This window comes from Melopsittacus undulatus, chromosome 5 (genome assembly GCF_012275295.1).
Source record: "Melopsittacus undulatus isolate bMelUnd1 chromosome 5, bMelUnd1.mat.Z, whole genome shotgun sequence".
Taxonomy (NCBI): domain Eukaryota; kingdom Metazoa; phylum Chordata; class Aves; order Psittaciformes; family Psittaculidae; genus Melopsittacus; species Melopsittacus undulatus.
The window spans coordinates 43200255-43226026 of NC_047531.1; the positions used below are offsets into that span (position 1 = coordinate 43200255).

Sequence of the window (25772 nt, forward strand, 5' to 3'; positions counted from 1 at the left end):
GACTTTCATGTCACCACTCATGAGCACAACGTTAAGCACATGCTTAAGTGTCCTGCATATCTGGGATTCTTGGATAATTTGGATTTAATGTGCCGCAGAGTACAATGTGGAAAACAATTCATTTTTCAGTTTCAATGACAAGCATCTATTACTGCAGATATAGAGCAGATTCTTTTTTGCAAGATTTTTGGTGTGACTCTTGCTTTGCATCAACTTTGTTTCATTCACCTCAGAATAATATGTTGGTTTGTCTTCCAGTTAGTTCCTTCTGTCCTTTCCCCTTGTAACAGAAAAAAAAATAATGTTTATTTCCCCTTTTTTTTTATTTTTTAAATGTAGGTCAATTTCATGAGTAGAGACTTCAAAAAATGACAGGTCAAAAATACATGACAGAAATATCAAAGTGTTTTGTTTCAAGTATACTAAAATGAGCTACTTTGACAAATATCGGGTTTTCCCACTGCCTTCTTACTCTATCCCCAGTCATGGTTTATCTGAAACTGAGACACCCCAGAATATTTTTCAATAAAAATATTGGCCAGTTTTAACTCTAAAACTGTTATTTTTTTTTTATAAAAGCATATTTATTGGAAAAAATAGCTAACCTGTGTTGCACAGAAACAGGCCTTTTGTCTCAACATTTCATTAACATCTTAAAAACTAAATAAGTTAAACATGTGAAATTTCAGCAATCTGTATTAATTTGCAAGCATGCAGAAATCCATTTCTCTCCTTTTTTATGTCAATTACGAAATTACCATTTTGCTTCTTTGGCATTTCCCACTAATTTATAGGCATGGATACTATTTTTTTATTATTATTAACCTACTGCATTCTAAACTATTTAAATGCCTTGTTGGCTGTCCACATTTGCTTTTATTCTATTACTACTGTATATGAATGGAAATTACATCTAGCTATTATATTATTCCACATATTAGTTCATTTTATATAATCTTTCCTATATTTATTGCCTTCATTAGACTGAAATACCACAGGCACTTGTTTCTCTAACGTGTCTGAAGCTCTCCCGTTAATGGAAATTGGGTTGTATCTCCTGATTACAGTCAGATGAAATCCAGACCCAGAAGCCGACTGAAGCATTCTGTGACAGGCCACCTTACCAGCAGGGCTTTCACAGAGGGTTGGGGTCATAGCAGCCCCCAGTGTGGACCCCAGATGGATACAGCTGAGGGCCACATGCAAAGATGCTCTGGCAGGGCTTGCTGGTGCTGGTGCTGCAGCCAAGGACAGAGCTCCAGCCAGGGAGCTGACCTGGCTAGCACAGTTCTGCCCCTGCCAAGACCACATCCAGCCACTTCCCTGTGCAAGACTGACCAGCAAAGGCGGCTGGTGGTGGTTTGGCACCCATGCAGAATGAGAACAGTTCAGCCAGTGCTGCTCTTGGAAAGGAGTGGGTTTCTCCTTCCTCAAACTGCCCACAGCTGCACCAGCATTAAGAGCCACAGCTTAATGATTTAGCATCTGCAAAGGTTAACATGGAGGAATTAAAGCCATCATGAGGTGGGTTCTGGGTCAGCTCTGGCATCAGTTTTGAGTCAGCTGAGCACTCAGCAGAGTGAGCATCACCTGGGCCAGAGAGAGTGGCAGAGGTCACTAAGCTCTGTACAGGGAGCTTCAAAACCACCCTCAATCCAGCCTATTACCCTAGCACAGAGGTATCCACTCTAGCCCAGCTCAGACAGACCTGCTCAGGCATCCACACAGCACAGCAGGGACATGACGCTAGTCATTGTCTTGCATGTCATTAAGAAGTAAATGCTGGGGCACAGCCAAGACATCATCCATAGTCCTTAGACAGTTGGAGTGTTTCAACCTGCTTTTCTGGGGAAGCAGCAGGTTGAGAGCAGTAGGCATCTCTCAGAACAGCTCTTTCCAGGCAAGGCCCAAGGATGAGGGTCTAAGGAGACCCTCAGGGTGGCTGTCGCAGGATGTAGCCAGCCTGACCTTGACAAACATTCCCCAGCCAGGCACAGTAATGGATTTTGCGAGTGCATCTGGCATTTTGGCTGCTGTACAGTGCCAGTGGGACACCTTCCCCAGGTACTGTCATGCTACAAAGACATTTGCAAGCAGATCTGGGTCTAGGCAGTAGAACAATATCCCTTAAAATAACTACCTCTTTGCCTATCAACTTGAATTACATCTTCTGCTGACTCCTTGTGTTGGACACAGTTGCCCTTGCCTGCTGATGTAGCAGGCTGGGAGGTTGATCTGCTTCACTTCTGCTGCAGAGACCAGATAATACATTGGAGTTTAAAAAGTTAGAAATATATAGTCTTTCCTCTTGGCCACTGGCATTGGCCAGTGGCTGGCTAATTTAAGCAAGCAGGAAAAGGTAGAAGGAGCACAGCACACCTCCATCTCTCCTGTATGTGCCTGCACCCTGGCCAAGCAGTACGTTGCCTGGGGGTGAGTGAGTTGTATTATGTGGGCTTTGGAAGAGGGAAAAAAGGAGATTCAGAAGAGTGAATTACTCCTAACAGCATCTTGAAGTGTTGCAACACATTCTGCAGGGCCCTCCACAAGTTCAGAGAGCAGAAACTCATGAGCTCTGTAGATCAAGCTCATTCATTCACATCTTTTGGATCAAGTTAGTCCCACTTGTATTTACTCTCCAGAACTAGCAATTGGCCTTCATTTTTACCAGCCAATTTTCATCTGATTCCAGATACTCTGATAGATTGTAATTTTACCCAAATGCTGTACTTGCACTAGCAGCTGTGTTTGAGGCATACTGCAACAACCTGAGTATATACTGTGACCTTTCACTTCCCCAAGAAAGAAAGCACATATACTTTAGGATACCAGAAGCAAGCACAAGAACTTTGGCAAAGCAGAATAAAATGACCTTGATCCAATACACACAGGTAGTCCTACAGTGAAATCAACTAAAATAGGCCCAGAAACTTGTATCCAAAGGCTTTGTGAAGCTCCAGGAGCTACTGCTTTCAATTGATATTTCATGCACATATCTCTGCAGGTATGAAGAATATCTTGAAAAACATGAGAATGAAAGCGTGATTCTCTCCATGAGCCTAGGCATAGCCTGAAACAATAGATCACAGGTATGAGCTATCCCGTTTAGCTCAGACAGCTGAAAATCTAATGATGACAAACTAATGTTAACTCTGATAAGGCTGACTGGTTTTGAACAGTGTCTTTCAGCCTGAGGGAGTCCACAGCTTCTAAGAAGTCTCAGCAACAACCTCTACCTGGCAGAAAAGCACCTTCCCCTCCACCTCCTCCTCAACACAGCACAGTGCAAATCTGGAGACAGTGTGAAACAAATTGAGGTTGAAATTAAAACATGCAACAGGAGAACCTGTGCGCGGGTTTTATTATTGTATGTATTTTATTGTATTGCATGGATTGTATTATTTCCTGTATCATATTTCATTCCAGGAAAAAACAACAAAAAGGGGGTTGGGGGGAACCTCTTAAAAATTAATCCACTACAGAATTTCCAGCCTGCTGCACAGGACACTGTATACACAGGGGGCCTGGCCACAGTTTATTTCTAGACTGTCATGGGGGACACATGAGACAGTAACTATAACCAGTCCAGCAGCAGCAAACTGACATTTGCAGTTCTCTTGCCACTATCCCTGACAGGAATGTGTGTGACCTATTGCTGTTCAGTTGCCCTACAATGGCATGACCTCTTAAGCAGTCTCAGTGTTTGAGTAACAAATTCAGCATGGGCAATCGAGCCTCACAATATTCAATTCCTTGCGAGTAACCTCACTACATAACAAAAACAAAGCAGTGCACAAAGCTTCAGACCCTCATGAACCAGCCAGTGCTATGCTGCATGCATGAGCAATCTTCAAAATCCCCAGTGTGCAAAGCCCAGGAAAAGCAAATGCTCTGCAAGGACAAAATGCCATGCATGTAAGCAAGGCAACGAAACACACTCTGAGGAGGAAATAATTTCTCGTGCTAAGCTTTCAAAGGCCTCAAAAAAAAAAATGACAGTATAACTTCAAATGCAAGTAATAGTAAATCATCAAAGCCATGCTGATTTACCCCTATGGGCAGAACTCGTCCCCAGAATAAACTAACAGATCATATTTGCTAGGCTAATGGCCAGTGTTCCTACAAAGACAAATTATTTCATCCAGAAAAAACAGGTTACCGCCTTTATACACATCATCTCCAAAGCTCCATTAATTAATTTCTTGCTGACGATCAAGGTGTTGTTTGGGATCATGCAAGTAAGCACAGTTCAGCTCTGCTTCTAATTCATTCCTGAAGTACTTAAAACATGACAAAATGCAACCGAATACCAACAAAGAGAGGTTGTTCTATTTAAACTAGGGACTAAGGCTATGATGTCACTGAAAAAACTAAACACTTTCCCAGTAAAAGCAAAGAGGAGAGGGGAGAGGTGTTATAAGAGAGCCTCTTCTGTGGAAAAAACTGCTTTGGGGATTTGGGTGGATCCATTACCTTTTTGTCGCTCAAGCCAGACACCTGGTCCACATATTCCTCTTGGATCATGAAGGCAGCCAGGTTGGCAGTGTAGCTGGCCAGAAAGATGACAGCGAAGAAGGCCCACACTGACACCATGATCTTGCTAGTGGTTCCCTTGGGATTCTGCACTGGCACGGAGTTGTTGAATACCAGCCCCCACAGCAGCCAGATAGCTTTGCCAATGGTGAAAGAGGGACCTCCTGGCTCTACAGTGATTGAGAAACATGAATCCCACAGTGAGCATCTCAAAGTCAGTGGTCTGCATTTCTATTCACATACACATCTTGACTTCAGAGTTAAGAGCAGTATCTATTCCCACATGGCAGATGAATGTCCGTGGCTGCATACCCCTATGTTCATGACAACATACTTCAGCAAAGTGTGACCCTGAAAAATGAATTTTTAAAAATGTCCTCAGATTTCCATAGTGCTTCTGTCTCAAATATTTCCTCTGAAATATTGTACAAGGGCTTTTTTTTGTATTCAATTGGAGTTTCTAAAAACCCAAACATTCCATTTCAGTTCAAGTGTTGTCACCAGAAATAGTTTTCTCAAAAAAAATCTATCGTTGTTTCTAGCTATTCAACAACAATTTTGTCCTTGAACTTCCAGCATACCCCTGTGCAAAACATGACCTTCACTGTATTTGTACAAGAGCAAGGCAGAGCACCATCTGAAATAATAGGGCTCCACAAATACCTCTGCAAGATGGTTTCATTACCCAGTCTGTTGAAGATACACAAGCCAGAGAAAAAGCACAGCTACCTCTCCACAGGTTGTGTGTCCAAGGTGTATAATTGTGACACAAACTCTGGTCTAAATCAGGAAAATCAGCAGTCCAGGAGCAGATCCAGTGTTTTAAAAGCTGCTATTTTCCCCTTATTCATTTTTCAGCATGGAAGCTCACTCATACCACAAAAGCCATGTGCTCAGGAAGCACTAGGTTTGAAAACAGGTGAAATCCTGCATGTTTCCCAGCAGTTTCATATCCCTAGAATATTCTGGTTCCACTAGTGGAAACCCAAACCAAAATTTGTTCAACTTGAGCACAAGAAGATCTCAGCAAGAATGTTGATGCAATCTCTCCAAGGTTTCTGCTTCAGACCCTGAGAAGACTCTCTTAGAACAAAAGCCATCTGGCACAGTTCTGTCACTTTTCTGATGATGCCAACCTGGCTCTGTAACCTTCTGAGTTAGCATCTCATGTTTTATGTCCTCTCTTGGGTAAGCTGAGTGGTGCTTAGTGCTGCTGCTGTGGTTAAGGTTGGCTCCAGTAAAGGAACAAAAGGGAAGAAAGTTTTGACATTCCTCCCCAAACCCTTGAGCAGCAAATAGCATAAATCACCTGAAAGCACTGTTTTACTCTAAATACAACTACAAGGTGCAAGGTGCTCATTTTTCACCCTGGGAACTGCACACCAAGTTCAAAACAGAATCATCACATGGCAAAGCTGGAATCTCTAAATGCCAAGGAGACAAAGTTGCTATAAGAAACGTGGCCTGGCAATCCTTGTCTTTTTACATGCTGGACGAGTAGCTTTAAAACCCTCTCTATCTAATGTGCCTTAATGCACACAGATGCAAGGCCTGCAGATCACTCATGGGAACTGTAAGTTGTAAGGAAATCTTGAGAAGTTCCCTCTTAAAGTCTTCCTCTCTCCACTCATTGTCCCATGCGCTTTTACAGTCACTTTGCTTTACCAAGACAGCAATGAGAGCCTCCGATCCAAACCAGGGACCTAGAATCCTTCTGACCTCTCCAACATTGAGCGCTCCAACAATAAACCAACACAACTTAGGGTCTAGATCAGGGTATGCCCTCCTGACCCTGGAGATAAGTGTCTGTAAAGAGAAAATAGAGGTATGGAAAGCAGGGGTATACTGTCATAGACATAGTTGCAGCCAAGGTAACATTACCCGGAGCATTCATTACCAAACAAACATTCCAGTGCGTGCAGCAGGTTTCTCCATCTTCACGTTATATCTGCCTGATTATGCAGTACTGTTCATAATTACTCAGAAATATTGATAATTGCAGCTGCAGTTCAGCTAACTTAGTAACTGCACAGCTGCACACCTGTACTAAGAACTGCTTCCAGTTCCACATCTGTATTAATATTTCCCAAGAGACTCACAGGTTTACACAGCATTTACTTGTGTCCACAGATCCATGTGGTTGCAATAAGTTGCCATAAAGGCCCTCCACAGCTCCATGTTAAGAGAGAAGTTTTCCACTTCCTCATATATGTGGTTCTGCCTGCATTCTCATTAACACTTTTTTTTTCCCCCATTCTCCTCTGATATAAAGGCACAAAATCACTCAAAGCACTAGACTCAGGAGCATTTTCTCGTAAAAGTCTCTCTCCCAGTCTTCTGAATGGACCAATAAGCCCTGAAAGGTTTGAAGGGCTGATTCATCAGGGGGTAAATATACAGAGATAACTGAAGGCTCAACTTTCTAATTGTCTTCATGCCAACAAGGCAAGAAAGGCTGTCTCTTTGTCTGTCTGTCCATCCTCATCAGGCTGTCTTCTAAAGTCCAGAACCACAGAGATGGGTCAGTCATTTCCATCTTTCCTGCTGCCCTTAGCAAAATAATACATTACCCACTCCCAAGAAAATGTTTTCCCACTTTTGCAGTTGGCCTTAGCAAGCCAGAGGGTGAAGTGGGGGAGGGAGAGACCCAGGTGACAGATATGGAATCTGAAGGACATAGCACTATGCACTGAAGGATAGGTTGACAGCACTGAGCCTTCTTATTGCCTTAGAAAGCACAGCACTGTAGCCATTGCCAGCACTGACTACCAGGACCCATTTTCCTTCAGCAAGAAACAAGCTGGAGCTGGTGTATGCTTTAGAGATAAAAAGCGACACAGCTCCATTTCCTGAGCCAAGCAAATTATCCATTATACGCATCTGCTAGCTTCAGAGCCTTTTTTCTGCCTCCATTCCTGCCCTCTTATAGTTTGAACACAGAGCTCAGAGTGGGCTAGATCTGTATCATGTTCAAGGCAAAAGAAACACCCCAACAAAGGAGCCAGGATTGCAAGCAAGAGAGGACCATGGCAAGGAAGGACTCCCCTTACCTCTGCCATCAGCAAGGCACCGATTATAGCCCACAGGGCTGAAGTACTCAAAGACGAAGACAGCCACCGCAGAGATGATAAGCAGCATAACAAACATCATCACCCATACGTCAGCACTGAAAGGCTCTGCAGAGGAAGAGAAAACCATAGTGAAAGACCCAATATGCCACCTCACCCATCCCTCACAACCTTTGCTCTCCAGAGCACCTCAGTGAGAGCGTGGGGCAAACTGGCTAGGGAAAAAACAAAAGTTAAAACAAAGACTCGACTCCAGTCTGAAAAACTACTTGAACTGGGAGAAGTGTAATTTCTGTCTCTGTAATGGCTGCATTTCTTCTTGCTGTTACATTTGTGACACATGGCTCCATCTGGAGCTACATGCAGCCATTGTGGCATGAATTGATAAAATAAAATGCATTGATAAAAGATTGTTCCCAGGAAGTCCTCCAGCACCATCTGGAGAGAGTGGGGAAAATCAAGCAGAACTGGCAGAGTTTCAGACAAGCATCCAACTTTCAAGATGTTATTGAGCCAAAGAGCATCTCCAAATTTCTGAAGTTCAGCCATAATGATAGTAGTTTTTTTCAGCGATTCCATTCCCTTAGCAATGGGAACACTGTCTTATTCCAGAAATGTTAGCATTGATCTCTGCCAGGTTTTCTCCTTCTCCAAGCCTGAGCACATAAAGATGGGACTGAACCAGATCAAAGAAACGTAGAACTCTGCTCCAGACTATAGCCGATATTTCAGCCTTAGTTAAATTTGCAGCTTAAAATATTGGAATTAACTTTACCATTGCTTTTACATCTCCCAGCAATATTGGTGGACCTGTGTAAAGGCAAAAAATTCCTGAAGAGTCAGTAGTCATGAAATTCCTATTAAAGAGGTTTAGAAAAAATTCTTTACCCATATAAAGTTGTTTCTGTTTGTCAATGTTCTCAGGATGCTGACAGAGCAGAAATTCATTATAGAAATCATACACTTGTGTTGGCTGCATCATAAAGCATTCTATAAAGCCAAATAATAGACAATAAGAAGACATTGCTGTATTGGGGAAATGCAGTGTAGTTTCTCCATTCTCTGATCACCTTCCACCACTGAATGACATTAGAAACCACTTTATTGGAAGACAGTGTCAGCACAGAACTGAAAGCTCAACTGTTCTTGAAAAGCTCTTAGATGTCTAATAGAGAGTCAAGTTGTTCTGTCAAGGAAGTCAAGTTAATAACTTTTTTATAAATAATGTCTCTCAAAGTGCAACAATTTATTGCTAATTGTTTTTACTAAGTACAATGGTATACCAGCTATAAGGTTTGAATCAATTTTCTTCTGCCTTACACTCCTTGGACATGCTATTAGTTGAGTCACTGGGAAACCACATGCTACAGAGTAAGTGACAACACTGAGTGAGCCCATTCTTTGCTGGGAATAGGCATACAATTGCTGAGAAATGCCTTGGAACTCCTAGGCAGTGCCTGTTTGCATTTGCCTGGATTTTGCTTGCTTGGGGTTTAGAACTAAAATGTCAGAGTTTATTTTTATACACCTGTCCCACAGATACTACCAAAAGAAACTTTCAGCCTAAGAATCACAAGCAACCTTCACCTAATTTTTGATGAACACTGGGTGAAGTTTTAATTTTAGATTAAAATGATACCTAAGAAGGCAGAAGGTGAGACAGTTCCATTGCTACGTGACACCATGACGCTGATTCCTGTCTCAATGAAGGGCACAGAGAAATCCACCACTTCTGAACGCTCCTCATTAATGGTGAGGGATCCCACAGCCATATAGGCCCGTTTGGTGACGACCTAGAGGAAGGAAAGGAAGAAATCACACATAGACCTGAGGCACCCTGCAAGTATCACAGCCAAGCCCCTACTCATGTTCCTGCCTTTCTACCCAGTCCTTTACTCCTTGTCCTGGGTTCAGCTGTAACAGTTATTTTTCTACTTCCTAGTAACTGGTGCAGAAAATATCTGCTACAGCTGGACCCAGGACACTCCATGTGATCCCATTCCCTATATTGTTTCTATCATCTCTTTCTTATCTTTTATCAGGACACCTTCTTCCTTCAGGAAATGTATAGACGTCGCTTTCCCTCTCAAAGCTGATATGTGTATAAAAAATAAATTCACAGAGGTCTTAAGATAAACACATCATCCACTGAGAAGACATCTCATCTCATTTTCTGTCCTTTCTTTCTCCTCCCTCTAACACTGCAAAGTATTATTTCACTCTTTATGCACTTTATATACGATCTAAGCATAATCTAGGTTGCTCTCTGATGCATGGATATTAAGCTCCTTCTTTGACTGTGAAGGCCAAATTTGTGATACCATAGAGAATAATAATTAATCATCAAACAGGAAAGGTAGTCAGAGCAGATTAATTTATCTGATGCCCAGAAAGAAACCAGGCCAATTATTTCTATAGAGTCACCTCTGTCCCTACTCAGAAAGGGACCCAGTAATGATGAGAGGCTAGACCTAACCCATGTCACCCAGCCCAGGAATGAAACCCATCATGCCCTCCTTTTGCTGCTGACCTCTCCAATCATTCCGTTCCATGTTCCATTGATCTTTTTCCCATGCTTGCCATTAGTCACCAAGTAGAGGTCATAGGTGAACTTGACAGACTTTGAGATTTTCTTGAGGATGTCAATGCAGAACCCCTTGCAACATTTCTTCATGTAATCTGGCTCCTCATCGGTTTTGTTCCTGAACCGTCACAACAAGAATGGGTTAAAGGACTGGGAAAACTCCCTTAATTCCCTTCTGTTGTCTTTATGCACTCCCCCTCCCACAGTACAATGTGTAGAATTTCATGTGTGCTATCTGTGCTGGAGGATGAAGGGACACACTATGATGCTTTGCCCAAAGGGGCCAGTCATGAACGGATACAGGCCAGGCCGGGCAAATGTTGGTGACTTTTCTAAAAAGGATTGTCAGGGTATGATGGTATTGGCCCAACAGACTCCCTACATTCTGCTGAGTTGGAAGAGCCCAGTAGGAGGAGAAAAACCCAGGGGTGCCTACTCAGTCACTATGCGTTTTTGGCAAGGGACCGTGTTCCTCATGCAGGTGCCACTTAGGGGGTCCACATTCTCCACAATGACAAACGGTGCCTCTTCCAAGGTCACAATACTCAGGTGATCGTCCTCACGTTCCTCAGAGTCAGGATACAGCTCAAAGCGGGGCCACACGTAATACTTCATCTGCAACTTTTTTTCCTTCCATTTTCCCACCTGTGGAGACACAAACCACAGATGATAGACTTCCAGCTGCCCTATCCCTCTGCATCTTCCACAGACCTGGGCAGGAGGACCACTCTGGAGTACTTAAGCTCATGGCTCATATAAGATGAGGACATTCCTGGGGAGGAGGCTCCGAGTAAGTGGGTTCAAGCAGGGTGAAGTGGAGAAAAAGAAAGGTGTCCGGGTTATCTCATCTCTGTGATGGTCTCCCTCTGGGACAGTGAGTGGATGACCAGGAAGATACCATCACAGGGGTCAAACAGATATGATGCCTTCCAACTTTCTCAGCCAAACAACAGGAACAGAGCTTATAGCCTCCTGAAATGACTTCAGCCTACTAGCCACAATAAAAATGGGCTTTTTTCCTGCTAAAAAAAGAGAAGAAATATATACAGATGCTGAAAAAAAATATAATGTTGAAACATAAAAATTGAAATATTTAACTCCAAATAGTCTAAAAGGAACTTGTTTATTTTTCAAAATTTTGTCTTCATTTATTTTCAGTGAAATTCATTAAACAGATTCATTTTAGTCAAACTTGATTTTGTCCAGAGATAATAATTTTGCCCATTCCTAGTCAGGACTGAGCTCTTCCAAGAGACAGGCAACAGAAGATGTTCTCCATTTGCAGAAGTGTCTTCACAGAAGAACATAGAGGTGCTTGCTAACAGTTTTTGCTATCTCCTGACAAGGCCTTGTTGAAATACCTGTTCTTGTCCTTTCACAATGACTTGGTTACATACCTATGCTGGAAACAACGAGTTGCTCTGTGTTTCTGACACATAAAAAAATAAAATCAAATAGTATTTGATTTTTTTAAATGTTGCTATTTTTCTATAAGAATATACTGCAACCTTAGATCCTTTCATGTTCCATTTCTTGCACAAACAGAAATCATACCTTCAGCAGTCAGGAAAGGGGGGTGGAACTCAGTTGCCCTATACTTATTGCCACAAATAAGAGTTTTTTGAAGCCACTCCAGTCCCTCAAGAGACGATATATGTAACACATTCACTGTACATGTTAGACCATTCCTTGCAAAAATTCCAGGAAAAAGACCCCAAACAAATCCTGGAACATCAACTAAGCTTTCAACTATCAAAGTCTTGCCTTCGTTCTGAATTCCCCCCATCACAGTTGACACTAATTATCACCATGGCTGGCAGCTGAAGCTGAGAGGGCAAGAAACTAACTGATCTTCAGAAGGAATTCTTCTCCATCCTCAAAGAAAGCCCTTTAGGCCAAGGCTGAGACATGTTGACTTGATGACAAAGGCAGTGTGGGTGTGCGGAAGGCTTGCACAACTGCCCTGAGAAGGGTACCTGCTTGGTGGGAAAACAGAAAATCTTAATTTCACTGCAATCCAACACCCCTCCCACCACCCCCAAATTTCAGTCATTTATTTATTTAAGTGACAGGATGGGAGGGGGAAGCATTTATTAGAGGCTCATTAGGTGTCAGCAGTTATTCTGTGAAACTCAAAGCCCAGCTGGGGTTTGGCATTTGAGAGCAGCTAGAATTCACATAAAACACTTGTCGCCTTCAAAACAAACAAACGCTTCATCTGGTCATGAAAGAAAAATCCACTCCAGGGGCTTGTGAAGGGAGAAGAATGCAGAAAACATCACCCAGAGACAGCAGCCTCCCCATCCACCCCTGCAGTGTGAACACAGCACCCCAGGGATAGCAAGGCAGTGGGTTTGGTAAGAACGGGGTGAGGTGGCTGAGCAGCTGGTCTTAGTTTCCCAAGATGACAAGCATGTCAAGGAGATCTTGCCCCTAATGTTCCTTCCACCCACAGAGTCATGCTTCGTGGACCGGAAAGCAGAGTGAACAGCTATCTTTTTCTTTCTTTCTTTCTGTTTTGTTTTGTCACTTGAGTGGGCAGGGAGGGGTGCTTTAATTTTTAGCTACATTTGGAGCAGCAGGTGAAAGGTGGACTTGGAAACCAGTGGCCCCGAAAAGTGTCCTCGAACAACAGATAGTGTTGTCCAGGACAGCAGATGGTCTGTACTCAAACTAATATCTAAACCCAGATGTGGAGAGTACATTCTGAGGGAATAAAGAGCTCCTTCAGGGTCTACTCAGACCTAGGCTTCTCACTTGTTGACCAAGCAGCTCAATTCATCATCATCTGAGCCAGAGGTTTCTGCAGTGCAATTTTAACCCTCAAATAAGAGACCTCAAATCTCCAAAACCAGTTTGGTGAAACCAACAGACAAGTAGAACAACTGCACAGACCGGGGCTCAGGGGGGACCAGTGATTAAGATGCTGCACAGAACAGCCCAGCTTAGTAACATCAACTTATCATAGAAATAAGTGGTTGATGAAAGAGACATCTTGCAGAATCTCAGCAGCACTTATATATCACAGTAATAGGCATGATATAAACCCCTAAGTGATAAATTAGATCAGATAGGCAAACCCAACGCATAATTACTGAGAAGTTCTCTGGGACAGAAAGGAAGTTCATAAGGCTGTGTGCCAGGCACGTTTCACATTGTTGTACTACATGGACAACATTATGAAATTAGGATAAGAATGACAGTCTTGCCACAGCCTCCAGCGTGCTTAAGCATCTAACCTGCAAATACAGTAGTACACATCCTTTCCTTATTATCCCAATAAAATCATTCTAAATTGTCCAAAGAGAAGGAAACAGAATGTAAGGGAATGTTCTAACCTAAATTTCAAATTAACTGTGGAGTGTCTCAAAAATACATGCAAATACTACATTTCATTGCTAACCTGAACAATCAGGTATGCCATATACCTGCAGACATGTACAGATACGTATAAGCAAAGTCAGAAAAGCTTTTTTAATTAAGACAGGGCAGACTTCTTTATATGATCATATGTGCAAGGGTGAAATGTGTATGTATGTAGTAAGAGGACCAGGCTTAAACATCATGTGGGAAAGGACAGTACAGATAGTAAAAAACACCACATGTGCAGATGATGGAGACAATGCAAGAGAAAGAATATACAAATGTGCATCATATGCTAGATAATCTGCCATCAGAGGGAAGGAGCAATTCATTGTGGGGACAGAGGTTAGCTGCAACAGAATTAGATGTCACAGACTTGTCCAGGTAATGATGCCTCCTCTGCTGTGCAGATCAGAGCAAAGCACTTCTGAAATCTCAGGGTGTTCGGTATTAACAGCTTGTGAACTGCTGTTACTAAGGTTTTGCTGAATGCTTGCCTCAGCAAAAAGTGGAAAAATAAACCAGCCCAGGCATCTTACATATTGGTCACCCTGCAGTTTCAAGACACACTGTGCGTTCTTCGATCAGAGTCTAGTCATTCAAACTCCCGCTAGGAGCCCTGGAGGGCTGCAGAATCAGCAGAAGTAAGGATACTAGGGATCTCTAAAGCCTCCTTTCTAATCATTCTCCAATCCATACGAATGTTACTATATGTCAGGGCAGGGCTTCTAAGAGCTAGAATTTCACCTTAACTTCCCCTTGTTCTGTATGTAACAGGTCTGATCTTATCAAGAAAGGTAAGTCACTTCCATTTGGGGATAAATTTGGAGGTGTCGAGGGAGAAGAGCAGCCAACTTTTACCTTAAATATGAGATCCTACTTTGGATAGGAAGCTATTGGAACCAGAAGTCCAATACATTTGCAAAGCACAAAATTGGGAGCTATTGTAATGCAAAAAGTCAATCATATATACATTTGGTTTGCCTAAGTATATAAGTTATACCATGCAGACAAAGGGCAAGATTGCCTATGCAAGGAGAAATGAAGTAAGAGCCTTCCAAAAGGCTTCCAGCAGCCTGGCAAAATGCCTTAACTAACCATGGTATAATGCAGCCAGAACAAAAGTGTTCTGCAGTATGTTAATGCGCATCTTTAATGAAAGGTGTATTGCATTAGTTCCCCAAAACTAATTCTTAACAGAAGCTTTTCTCCTCCCAAGGGAAGCTACGTTTTGTAACAGCCATTTGTGGCAGATGTTTGTCTAACCTGTCCTTATATTGATAGAGAGCCCACAGTCTCTGTGGGCAGTCTATTCCAGTACTTAACTATCCTTCCCACTAAAAAGTTGGGTTTTTTCCTGATGTATAACCTAAATCTCCTTGCTGCAATTTACACCAGGAGAGTATATTTCCTTATTCTTCTACATGTGCTCTTTTCAGTGTTATCAGGTCAGCAAGATATTTATAACACAGCAAAGTTGGTAGTCTCATTCAGTGGATAACTTGCACACTACACTGGGAAAAGCAACTGCCTGTTGAAATGTCCAGCACCAGTCTCACCATTTACAAAATGCTTATGCAGATGGGTAGTACAATCAAGCACAAGCTACTCGTGTGAACTTCCAAAATTGTTTGTTCCCACTAAAGACTGGCAAAAGTCAATCTCTGAACTTCTCTTAGTGTGCTAAGGCAGGACTTCAAAACATAACAGCACCTGGAAAAACCTCTAAATAATGTCAATATATGGAAAACCAACCCCTTCTAGAAATTTGACTTTCAAGGAGTAGGCAACAGAATACAATTCTGGATAAAACCAAAAATGTTCTGACACATTTCTTTGACAAGATGCTCAGAGGCAGTGCATTCATATTTAGGGTGAAGGTCCAGGGGAAAGCCTGAACCTTCAGATGCCTGTTTTTCAAGAGGCTGTAAGAGGAGTATATCTGGGCAAAGTCTTTTGACAGTTTTTATTTCATTCAGGCTCCCATTTGTACTGTGTCTTGCACCACTCTCTTTTCATTTAAAAACTTCTGTCAGTTCCTGCCACTCCTGGTATAGAAGAAATACAAAAGGAAGAAAGGGATTTGGTTTCATTTACAGATTAAAAGAAAGACCATCCCAAACTCACTCAGGACTTGATCTGCTTTCTTAATTTTCCCAGAAGGTTAATTTTTTTCTCCCTTATTACGTGTTTGGGTGGGGTTTTTTTCCCCAGAAGCTGAGGGTTTTTTTCATTTCAATGGGGAAGCACTAAGGCAATAACACAGGTGATGGATTAGAAAGCAGAAATTTCCTGTTCCACCAAGGACCAATGGAGTCTAATCTGCACCCTTATCCACTCCACACTGTATCAAATGGAGATAACACTATGTTTTCACCTCTGGGCTGCACTGAGTAGATAAACACAGAAAACACCTTGAGGTTCACAAATAGTATGGAAATAAAGAGACACATGTGTCTAGACCTAGGTGAGGAAACATACACAGCACGTATCTGTGAATGGTGTAAATGTAAAAATTTCCCCTCTTTTATCTTTGCTGTCAGATAGGTATCTGGAAAAAGCTTATGGAACTTTTGCACCTGATTTCAGTATCTGAAAAAGGGAAAATTGAATATAGAAAAGGTAAAAGTAGGATGTTGGGCAGTGGGCAGAAAATAGTGTTATGGGTAATACAGCTGATGGAAAAGCATACCTAACCCCTCTGAGAAGCAGGGAGAGCTCAGGGAGAAATAAGTCTTGTCAGTACGATTCATACAGATCCTGAATGAGGACATAGGAAAACCAGAACAGCTGGGCAGGACCTGAAAAGAGCTACTCTAGGAATAATAGAAACACTGTAGAAATAGTCATTATAACTGGGACACTGCCAATGGAAGTATGTACTGCTCAGGGTATATAAAAATAAAAGAAAACCTGGGGGATGCTGTTGTAACCTTAATGCTGCAGCAGATTGTGAAGAAATAAATAAAGTGAAATGATTTGGGACTGAGATAGTTTTTGGAAGGCTGGTGCAAGATATTTCACCAGGACCGAACCACAGAGATCTATTGTTTCTCCACAGGCTTGGCTTTCATTCCGGATAGAGATGTCATTACTGTTATTAAAGAGAAATTACATTAGGAAATAAGTAATTATGGGAGATTTTAGTTTTCTAGAGATAAGGTGGAGAACAAATTCAAATTTTAACATTAGCACCTTCATGTCTTTTTTTCTAGATCTGATAGCTGACACATTTCTTCACCCCAAAATTATTCAACAGGCAACAGGCCTTGCTATTTTATACCTGGTTTGGACAAAGCAGCTAGGAATCTTACAGAAAAGTTAGTTATCAGAAATAACCTTGGATCGAGTGATTAGGAGAACAGAAAACCTGCTTTAAAGGAGAAGATTAAAAAGCTTGTTTAACCTAGAAAAATGAAAGCCAAGAGGGAATATGATGGCTCTGTATAAATAAAGGGGGGACAGATACACAACAGAGGGAGAAAAGAGGGTTTAAAGCACAAAACCAATGTTGGTACAAGAGCAACAGGTTGTGAGGAAATTTGCCTTGAAAATAAAGTGGATTTTAAGGATCAGAGGAGGAAAGTTCTGGAAGAGCTGGCCAAAAGGAGCTGTGAAAACAGTTAAAATGAGGTTGAGAAGAAACATAACTGGTTCATATAGAGCTATATGATGTTGCTTCCTTGAGTAGTAGTGATGGGACCAAATGAGCCTTTCCAGTCCAGTGTCTTAAATAAGCAGAAGCAAGAGGAAGAATTCCTCTGTGGAAAACCTTTTCTCCCTGACTTTTCAGCCTGAAGATGTCAAAACTCATATATACCACTATATCTCTGTTCCCCAGCTAACCCACATGAACACATACACTCTTGCCATTGATACCTCCACCTCCTAGGCTCATAATTCCTTCATTCAGCAGCAAAATCTTCTCCAGTGCCTTGAGAATAAAACATTCCTCTTAGCCTTCACCCAAGCTGGTTAAGTCACAACTCTCACACTTAAGAGTGCTAACATCACAGCCATTACCAAATGTATCATTCCTGTGAAGTTACAGGTCTGTATCCTCACATAGGCTGGTCTACAACAGATGTAGAAGAGATGCCATAGAGAGCGAAAATCTCCCGTTTACAGACACTCAAGGTGATTAATTAGCCACATCAGCCAAAGCAGACAAGAAATGGTTGTGAATGCTCCACATGCAAAATTAATTAACAGAAACAACACTCCTTCCTGAACCTCAAGTTTACCCTCCATAACCACCTGGGGAAGGCTGCTTTCTTCACTGCACCTGCAGAAGCAGGAATTGCTTCTAACAGCCTTTCAATTAAACATGTAGGCTGCAGGAGATGGTGGAATTTTGTTCCCTGTATATTTATACAGCACCTAGCATATGCCAGAGAAAGGCTTGGCTTAGAATACAGACAGGGTGAAGTACTTGCTCTTGTTTACAACTCATTTTGGGAATAAAAGCTCTTTGCAGAAATACAGTCCCCAGCTCACTGAGGTCTGGCATTTACACAGCTCTTGCCAGTTTTGCTGAAACATTTCTTTCCTAGTGCATTTAAATGCTTTTTGCAGTTGTTGAGGTCCTGTCCCCTGCCATGATTAGCCTGAGAAGGTTAATGAGATATACTTTGAGTGCTTCTGACTTCTGCAAAGCCTATGGAGCTCCACTGGTGTCACAGAAAGGTCAGAGCTGTGAGAATGCCAAAGTGTTTGCCTTGGTAAATCATTTCTCCAAACCAGAAGGTACCAAGAGTTCACTACAGGCATAAAACCAGCTAGGATCACTTGATAGCTTCCTCTGGCAGATGGTGTTCTTGATAGTAGTGGTAACTTGGTAACTCAGGTTGTGATCTATCCAGACAAGGCTGGCTTATGCAGGAGCAGCATGGTTTCCCAGGGGAACATATTTGCTCAAGGTCCTCAATGATACCTGGTGTACACATAACCATGATTTATCAGCACAGGCATAATTAGGAGACATGAAGGGAGAGGTTAAAGGAAGCTTTTCATGGTAGTGTGGGCTGTGATTTGAGTAGTCTGGAGGATGTAATTCAGCAAAGCTATAGCTTCGAGGGGATGCAAATCAGGTGTTAGGATTTTGGAAGAATAAGAAAAAAAAATTGTATCTTAACAAACACTGCAGCCTGACTGTACCATCCAACACAAGCCACCTCCAGCTAACAGGCAGTGACAACACCTGACTCAGGCTCTTACTTCAGTAATTTTACATCCTTAGGGCCATTATGCCCTTCTGAAATGACTCTATGTGAAGAGAGGGGAGCTTAAGACAATGTCCCAAACTCTAACAACATTGGTCTAGTCTGATTCTGGTCTGGGAAATAAAACCTAAGCTAGGAAGCTTATACTGCCCCATCATTGCTCATCTAAGGTGAAAGAAGATTTCACCCTGAGCATCTTTACTGCTGTCCTCTGCAGAACTATGGGGAAGAGGAAAATGGGACAAGGATACTGGCAAGATTGCATGTTTTCTGTCACCAGGGGTTTGGGAGTCACAAAGGTTTAAAGAAAAACTTATTCTTATGTGCATAATAGGTATCTAAATGCTTTATGAAAGCATTTTGCAGTCTCTAGGAGTGCATCTGCATTGTGCAGGTGTGTGTCTGCATCTAGTACGTGTCCACGCATGTAATGCCCTATCTAATGATTTTTCTCTTTGGCTTCTGTTGAGCGCTGGGCTTTGGTTTGCATTTTGCTGAGCTTTCATTTCTTTCACTCAGACTTTTTTTCCCCTTAAAACATGATACACAGAGGGAGAGATGCGCTTTGACAAGTCACACTGCAGCTTGGGAGATGGTTTAGATCTTTACCTGATAAGTGGGTCCTGTGCAGCAGTGTACAAAACCTCTATGTGTGTTCCCCTGTGCAGTGACACCTACTCTTTACACAGAGCAAATACCTTTCCCAGCACCTCTTGGGACCTGAGACTGAAGGAATGTTTAAAAATGCACAGCCAGAGGAAGGCCAAAAATGTTTCCTTGCGCTGAGAAAAAACTAAATGTTGAAGCAGGTCCCAGCAGGGTTAGGAAAGGAGGCGACATGAAAAGAGTTTCTAAACCTTACTGATTTCTGAGCTGTGCAAGCAAGACCGAAGGTGCTGCATTGAAAAGCATCTCTGAGAATACCAGAGATCCTTTAACTTTCACTGGGAGGTGTCACAGTGAGTGAAATGCCTCCCCATCCTCAATACACCAGCCAGAGCTGCTGCCCTCTGCACAGCAGCCCCACATTGCCCCCATGCAGAGATGCACACCTGCCGAGAGAGGCACAGCCCCATGCATGCTCCTACTCAGAGAGACCCACGTGTTCAGCTCTTCTCTTGCTAGTGAAAATGGAAGAATGTGCCTTTGGAGGAGGAATTACTGCACATGTTGGGAGCAAGATTTCATGGAAGGCAGCTACAAGACTGCATGTTCCTCTCTCTTTTCTCTCCCACCACTAAGAGCAGGCAATTGCAAATGCTGTCCCCACTGGCCACACACCCTTTGTATTGATCCTAGCTCTGTTTTCACACTGGCATAGCCACAGGCAGCCCCACCAATTCTACACCTTCAGAGTGTATGTCTGCCTGCCCCCCCCAACCTCGCATATGTTGGGGGGCTGCATACACTGCACAGAACCTGTCCCAAGGAGCAGACAGCTGAGCCACTGCTCCATGTTGTCACTGGATTACCAAACCAGTAGAAACCCGAGCTCTGCTCTGCACCCTGGTTCTCTGCCAGATCTCTTCTCTAGCTTTGTAAAGGGGCCAGATGGGAAGCAAAGCTGTGGGATAGAGGCAACCGAGGACACCCTTACTGTTTTCCCTCCACCCCATGTGTTGTTAAGGGGGCTGCTTTCTAGCATCCTTGCACCTTTTTAAATCCAAAGACTTCTTTGCAGGTCTCTATGGAGAAGGCTTGGAGATAAATTCATACCCTGACTCAGTTTCTCCCTCCTTCCTTCTTTCTTTCATTCATTCAGATGTTCTCAACTAAACAGAGGGGATAAGAGATGGAGGGGAAGCAGAGGCAGTTCCCACCTTCCCTTTGTAAGCAGAAAGGGATAGAGGTCCCTCATGCCCCATGTCATCAGTACCCCAACTCCTGCCCACCTATGGTCCTCACCCCCATCACTGGTATGCAACCGTTGACACTTTTCCCACTGCACAGACCTATCCCCTCACCACTGCCTCCATTATATCTTCAACTTGTTGTTCTGCTGCCGCATGCCAGGACCAGCTGCAGGAATGAGACTGGCGCAAGCAATGGAGAAACCTGCAGGGATGGGGGAGTAATTCATGGTTTGATTTCCACCCCATCTCAGCTCCCACTGACTTAGAGCTGGGCTGGGTGCTTTGTCCTCATCCCAGAAGTGCCCAGATGATAACCTCACCTCTGTTCTGAAATGAAGTGCTGGTCCAAACCACAGTGATGTCAGTGTTGCGGCGCATCTCCGCCAGCAGTGAGCATTGCCGGGGTACTTCTGTTTGTGGTGCTGCAGACCAACCCCTCCTATGGGAAAGGCTGCCAGGTTGGCCCAGGGCTCCCAGCTGGTGTGGGCTATACTCCCCCACTGGAGACTTCTGCATTAAGAGCTCATGCATCACGTTCTCTGGTGGATGAGGGCTCCATAAAGAGAACCCACAAGCTTCAGGACCCCCACCTGACCCACTGCTACAGCTGAGTACTGGGTTTTGCTTGAGAACCATGGCACTCTGCTGTGTTTGGGCAGAGCATTCAATAGGACTTCCCAGGCCTACCCATAACCTACAGGGAAGACCTGACCCTTGGATGGAGCCCCCTGGCAGGACAGGTGGTTAACTGCACTCATGCCATGCTGGCTGGAGCCAGCGAGCACTCGATGAGCAGCAGGGAATGGCTCTGCCAAAGATTTTGCTCCTTTCCCATCCCATACACAGATGTAAACACACACTCAGAGGTACCCCAGCAGCAGTTACGGTAAGATGATTGGGCTTATAGTGCAGGTAGAACTGCCAAGGGCCCAGCTGAGGGCATCTGGGCTGCAAGTCATCCCTATGCAAAAGGAGTATAATCAGACCTGAGTCTGGATACAGAGAGAGGTAACCTTGAAATAAACAATTTGGGAAGGAGAAAGGAAGCTATTTATTTGCCAGCCCCAGCTGGCAAAGAAAGGTTAAGCCAAGCACTGCTTTCTAGGGAGCATTGCCTTAAGGATATAAAATCCTCCCCTTCTCTCAACCCAATGGACCTCAGGTACACCTATTTTTCATAGAATCATAAAATTACAGAATGGTTAGGGTTGGAAAGGACCTTAAGATCATCAAGTTCCAACCCCCCCTGCCATGGGCAGGGACACCTCACACTAAACCATGCCATCCAAGACTCCATTCAACCTGGCCTTGAACATGACAGAGATGGAGCATTCACAGCTTCCTTGGGCAACCCATTCCAGTGACTCACCACCCTCACAGTAAAGAGCTTGTTCTTTATATCCAATCTAAACTTTCCCTGTTTCAGTTTGAACCCGTTACCCCTTGTGCTACCACTACAGTCCCTGATGAAGAGATTTGTCTGTTATTTTGCTCCTAATCATGTCAACACAAAGCAGATCTTGTGCCATTCCCTTTCTTCAACCTGAAAGAATAGGCATGACAGACGCAGTCCTGGAGACATAAGATGAAGCAAAGGCTGAGCAGGTTGCAAAAGCGCTTTCATAACACATGTAAGTCCACACGTGGAATGACTTCTTGAAGTCTGGAATTAGCTGGATGACTTCATACACGTTATTTAAATGTGTGTGTACTGTGTAGTTACCTCTGTTATAAGGGGAGTAAGTAGTAAGACTAATTTAGTTCTCTGATGTTTTCCATTCCAGCAGTCTTCAGGCTGGTTCCTTGCTAAAAGCCAACATCTCCATGTCTTGCAACAGACATTTGAAAGTCAGCAGGATAAAAAACCTGAGGCTAAGGACATGATTTTTACTTTGGCCCATCAAATTTCATTCACTTTTAATTGCATTATAACCTGTTAAACAATTGTAATTTCTTTTCTGTCACTTTCTTGCAGAAATCATGGCAGAGAGCCCAAACAGCATCTGAGCTTAAATGTTTTAAGACCTAAACCCATCAACCCAGTAAATCAGTGGGGACATACCCACAGTCAGTACAAGGAACACGTCAGCTTTCGCAGAGCAAGGGAAAGCCAAAAGCCTGATCAGGCTGCCCACAAAAGTGGACAACCTGCCCAGGTTCTTCTCAGTCTTTTAAAACACACCCCACTGTAAAAAGGTCACTTGCACTCCACATGTGGGATGCAGAAGAAAGACAAACTAGTTTGATCTGTCATTACTGCCTGTGGAACAAGTACAGGTTAGTCACTGGGTTGAACAGTCAGACTCAGCACTGAAGGTTCAGCATGCATGAGAATGAACAGTATATTTCTGCAAAAAAGACCTTGCATTTTCCCCTTAAAAGTAAAATAAAACACACATAGACATGAAAAACACCATAAACCAAACTACACAAAAGGAACTTTATTTAGGTTGAAATATTAGGAAATGGCAGGTTTACTGTTTCCTTTTCAGCTTTTCTTCCATCCCACTTGTGTGTGGACAATGTGATTCAAGTTTTAATTAATGAGTACTTACAACTCTCTCCACACGTTCCCTGCCTCAATCCTGTACTGTAAAGAAACTTGAAGGAACAGTATTAAGGTGTCCTGGGAAACAAGACTGGCATTTCCTAGCTTGACTTCAGAAGCTAAAAATGAAATTACTGTTCTTTTTTTTCTGTTTGTAATTGCTTATACAATTGTGCACGAGTTATTACAAAACCAATAAATGGGCCAAGGAAGTATCAGTGATGATGGAGAAAGAGCTATCCATAAATCACCATGCACTGGCAGAGGACAGAGGAATAAAAAAAGGCAACGAACAGCAAACTAATCAACCAACATAGAGATTATGCAATCCTATTTTATGATGAAAGAGGCAGCACTGACCTTGCCAAGGGGTTGAACAAGGCAAAGAAAGCAGAAGCCAAATTGGAAGGGAGCATTGGAGAGAAGTGGAAGAGGGTGAAGCTGGCAGGTGCCTCATGGTCATGGTGCCCAGAAGGTGAGAGGAAAGGAAGGCACTAATCAGGAAGATTATGCTGCAGGCAGATTTCTCATGTTGCAGCAATTTGCTTATAAGAGGCTAAGAGAGAGGGATAGGTATGGACAGGACCATGCCTATTTAGTCTGTGTAACCTTAGAGTAGAAGCATGAGGGTGGGGGTAGATGACATGGGGACACCAAGCCAATTGCAGTCCAGATGTCATCTAGCCGTGTTAGCCCAGCAGGGCTGAGAGCCAAGGCAGCTTGCCAGGCTTTGCACCACACTGTCCTGCTGCATCCCTGTGGTGCTGCTCTGCATGGTGTGGATTTACCATTGCAAGCCTAACCCAGTACAGGCAATGTGTAACTGAGTTTCACAGAGCACACTTGCCCTAAGCAGCTGCAGCAGCTGTGCAGAGCACAGATGATGTCTCCCCATATGACCAGGAGTGAAGAGACACAAGTGCTGGCTGTAAATTTGTCCTGTGCTTACTCTGTGACCTCAAGCAAGCCACAGAAGCTTTCCAAAGCTCAGTTTTCCCTCTATAAAAGGCTCTTAATAATCCATTCCATGTTGCAAGAGGGATGAACAGGGACCTAACAGCCAGGAACAATGACAAAAGTATATTAAGGAGATGCCTGAGATCACCCATCCCAGAAGAAACTGCAGCTCAGGGCTGCACCTATGAAGGCTACACCTCATGCCCCACATCAGAGGAAGGATCTTTGATGTAGAAGGGTAATTGTTCCTGCAGAGCAGCCATGCGTGCCAGCAGTCAGCAATGGAAATCATGCTGATTAATGACAAAGAGGCGGTACAGCAGGTCAGGAATGTAGATCAACAGCTGTGAAAGGAACTGCGGGATTTTATATGGTACTCGCTAAGGACTAGTTTGGGATCAGGAGATTAACTAAAGCTTGAGAGCACATTTTTGAGTCCTCTCCAGCTGCTCTGGAAGCTGAAGTGGCACAAGTGACCAGGCAGCTGTCTTTCCTGGCTCTCTGAAGATACCTTCTCTGGAAGAGGGAGCAAAGTGATGCTTGAGCTGGGCACAGTGGCACTCAGCCCTGCCCCTTCCAGCCTCCAGGAAGCATTCCCATCTCATTTCCCATGGTTAACATAAAAGTCAGATGAGGTCCCAGGACTGAGCTCCTCCTCTTGGCTCTGAATCAGCCTTTCTGCCACCTCAGGACCCCATGCAGTAAGTCTCCACACACATAGGTCACATATGGATGGGAGGGAGTCTGCAGCCTCAGAGGGTAGGATGCCTCCAAAGATGCTATGCAGTTGCCATAGAGAGCTGTGGCTCAACAATGCAGTGCTGTCTTGCACAGAGAAATGGAGACAGCCTCTGAGACCTGGGCAGAAGAACCAGTCTTGGAGAAGGACTGGCTGATCAGCAGTCCTTAATGACAAACAGGCACTGTGGGGAGGTGGCCTGCCGTGTGTAAAGCAGCCCTACAAGCAGCCTAAGGCACATAAAAGTGCAAGTTTACCTCAGTGCCAACTTTAGCCCTGCCTGCCTTTCTGCTGTGCCAGGAATATCCAGTAAGCTAGACCTTACCCTTCTTGTGACAGAAATGATCATGCTTATGACTGAACATTTATCCCTTCCAGTCTACTGATTATTTCACCAGGGACCCTTAACATTCCATTAATATCAGTCTTTGTGGAGCTAAATATATACACTAAGCACATATACAAATACATATAAATATGTCTCTATCTAGCAGAGAATCCAATTAAGTGAATATGTTACACCTTAGCAATTAATGATTTCAACAAGCTGAGCTGCCTCTTGCATATGATTAAAGTTTAAGCAATATCAATCATAACAGCAAAAAGGTTCCAGATTTTCCTACATTCTATCTACAAGGAGATTCTTAACACTTGAATCAGTGGGCAAATTTAAGTGTGTTTGTAAACCTCAGGAAACTCATCTTCTCAATGACACACAGCCTGTCCTTCAACTCATGGTAGCCTGTTCTCATATGCAGCATCTCAGACCACTCCAGCATTCTTATTTATCTTTTTGCAGCATTTTCTGGATGGCAGGTCTGTAAAAACGCTGGTTTCTTATAGGTCAAAAGAAAGCAAATTCATTGATTGAATAGAGCTTGCTCTGTAATCATTTGGTTGGTGCA

At 43.3% G+C, this 25772-nt stretch overlaps 1 protein-coding gene across 1 annotated transcript in view; it reads right to left on the reverse strand.

Annotated features, from left to right (window-relative positions):
- Positions 1-25772, reverse strand: part of GRIN2B (glutamate ionotropic receptor NMDA type subunit 2B) — a 171518-nt gene that overhangs the window by 20046 nt on the left and 125700 nt on the right. Inside the window, exons 4-8 of the mRNA XM_005150288.2 lie at positions 10622-10830; positions 10132-10303; positions 9241-9394; positions 7584-7709; positions 4474-4703 (exon numbers count right to left, since the gene is read on the reverse strand). Coding sequence (XP_005150345.1) covers positions 4474-4703; positions 7584-7709; positions 9241-9394; positions 10132-10303; positions 10622-10830 — 891 coding nt within the window. The remainder of the gene's footprint in view (positions 1-4473; positions 4704-7583; positions 7710-9240; positions 9395-10131; positions 10304-10621; positions 10831-25772) is intronic.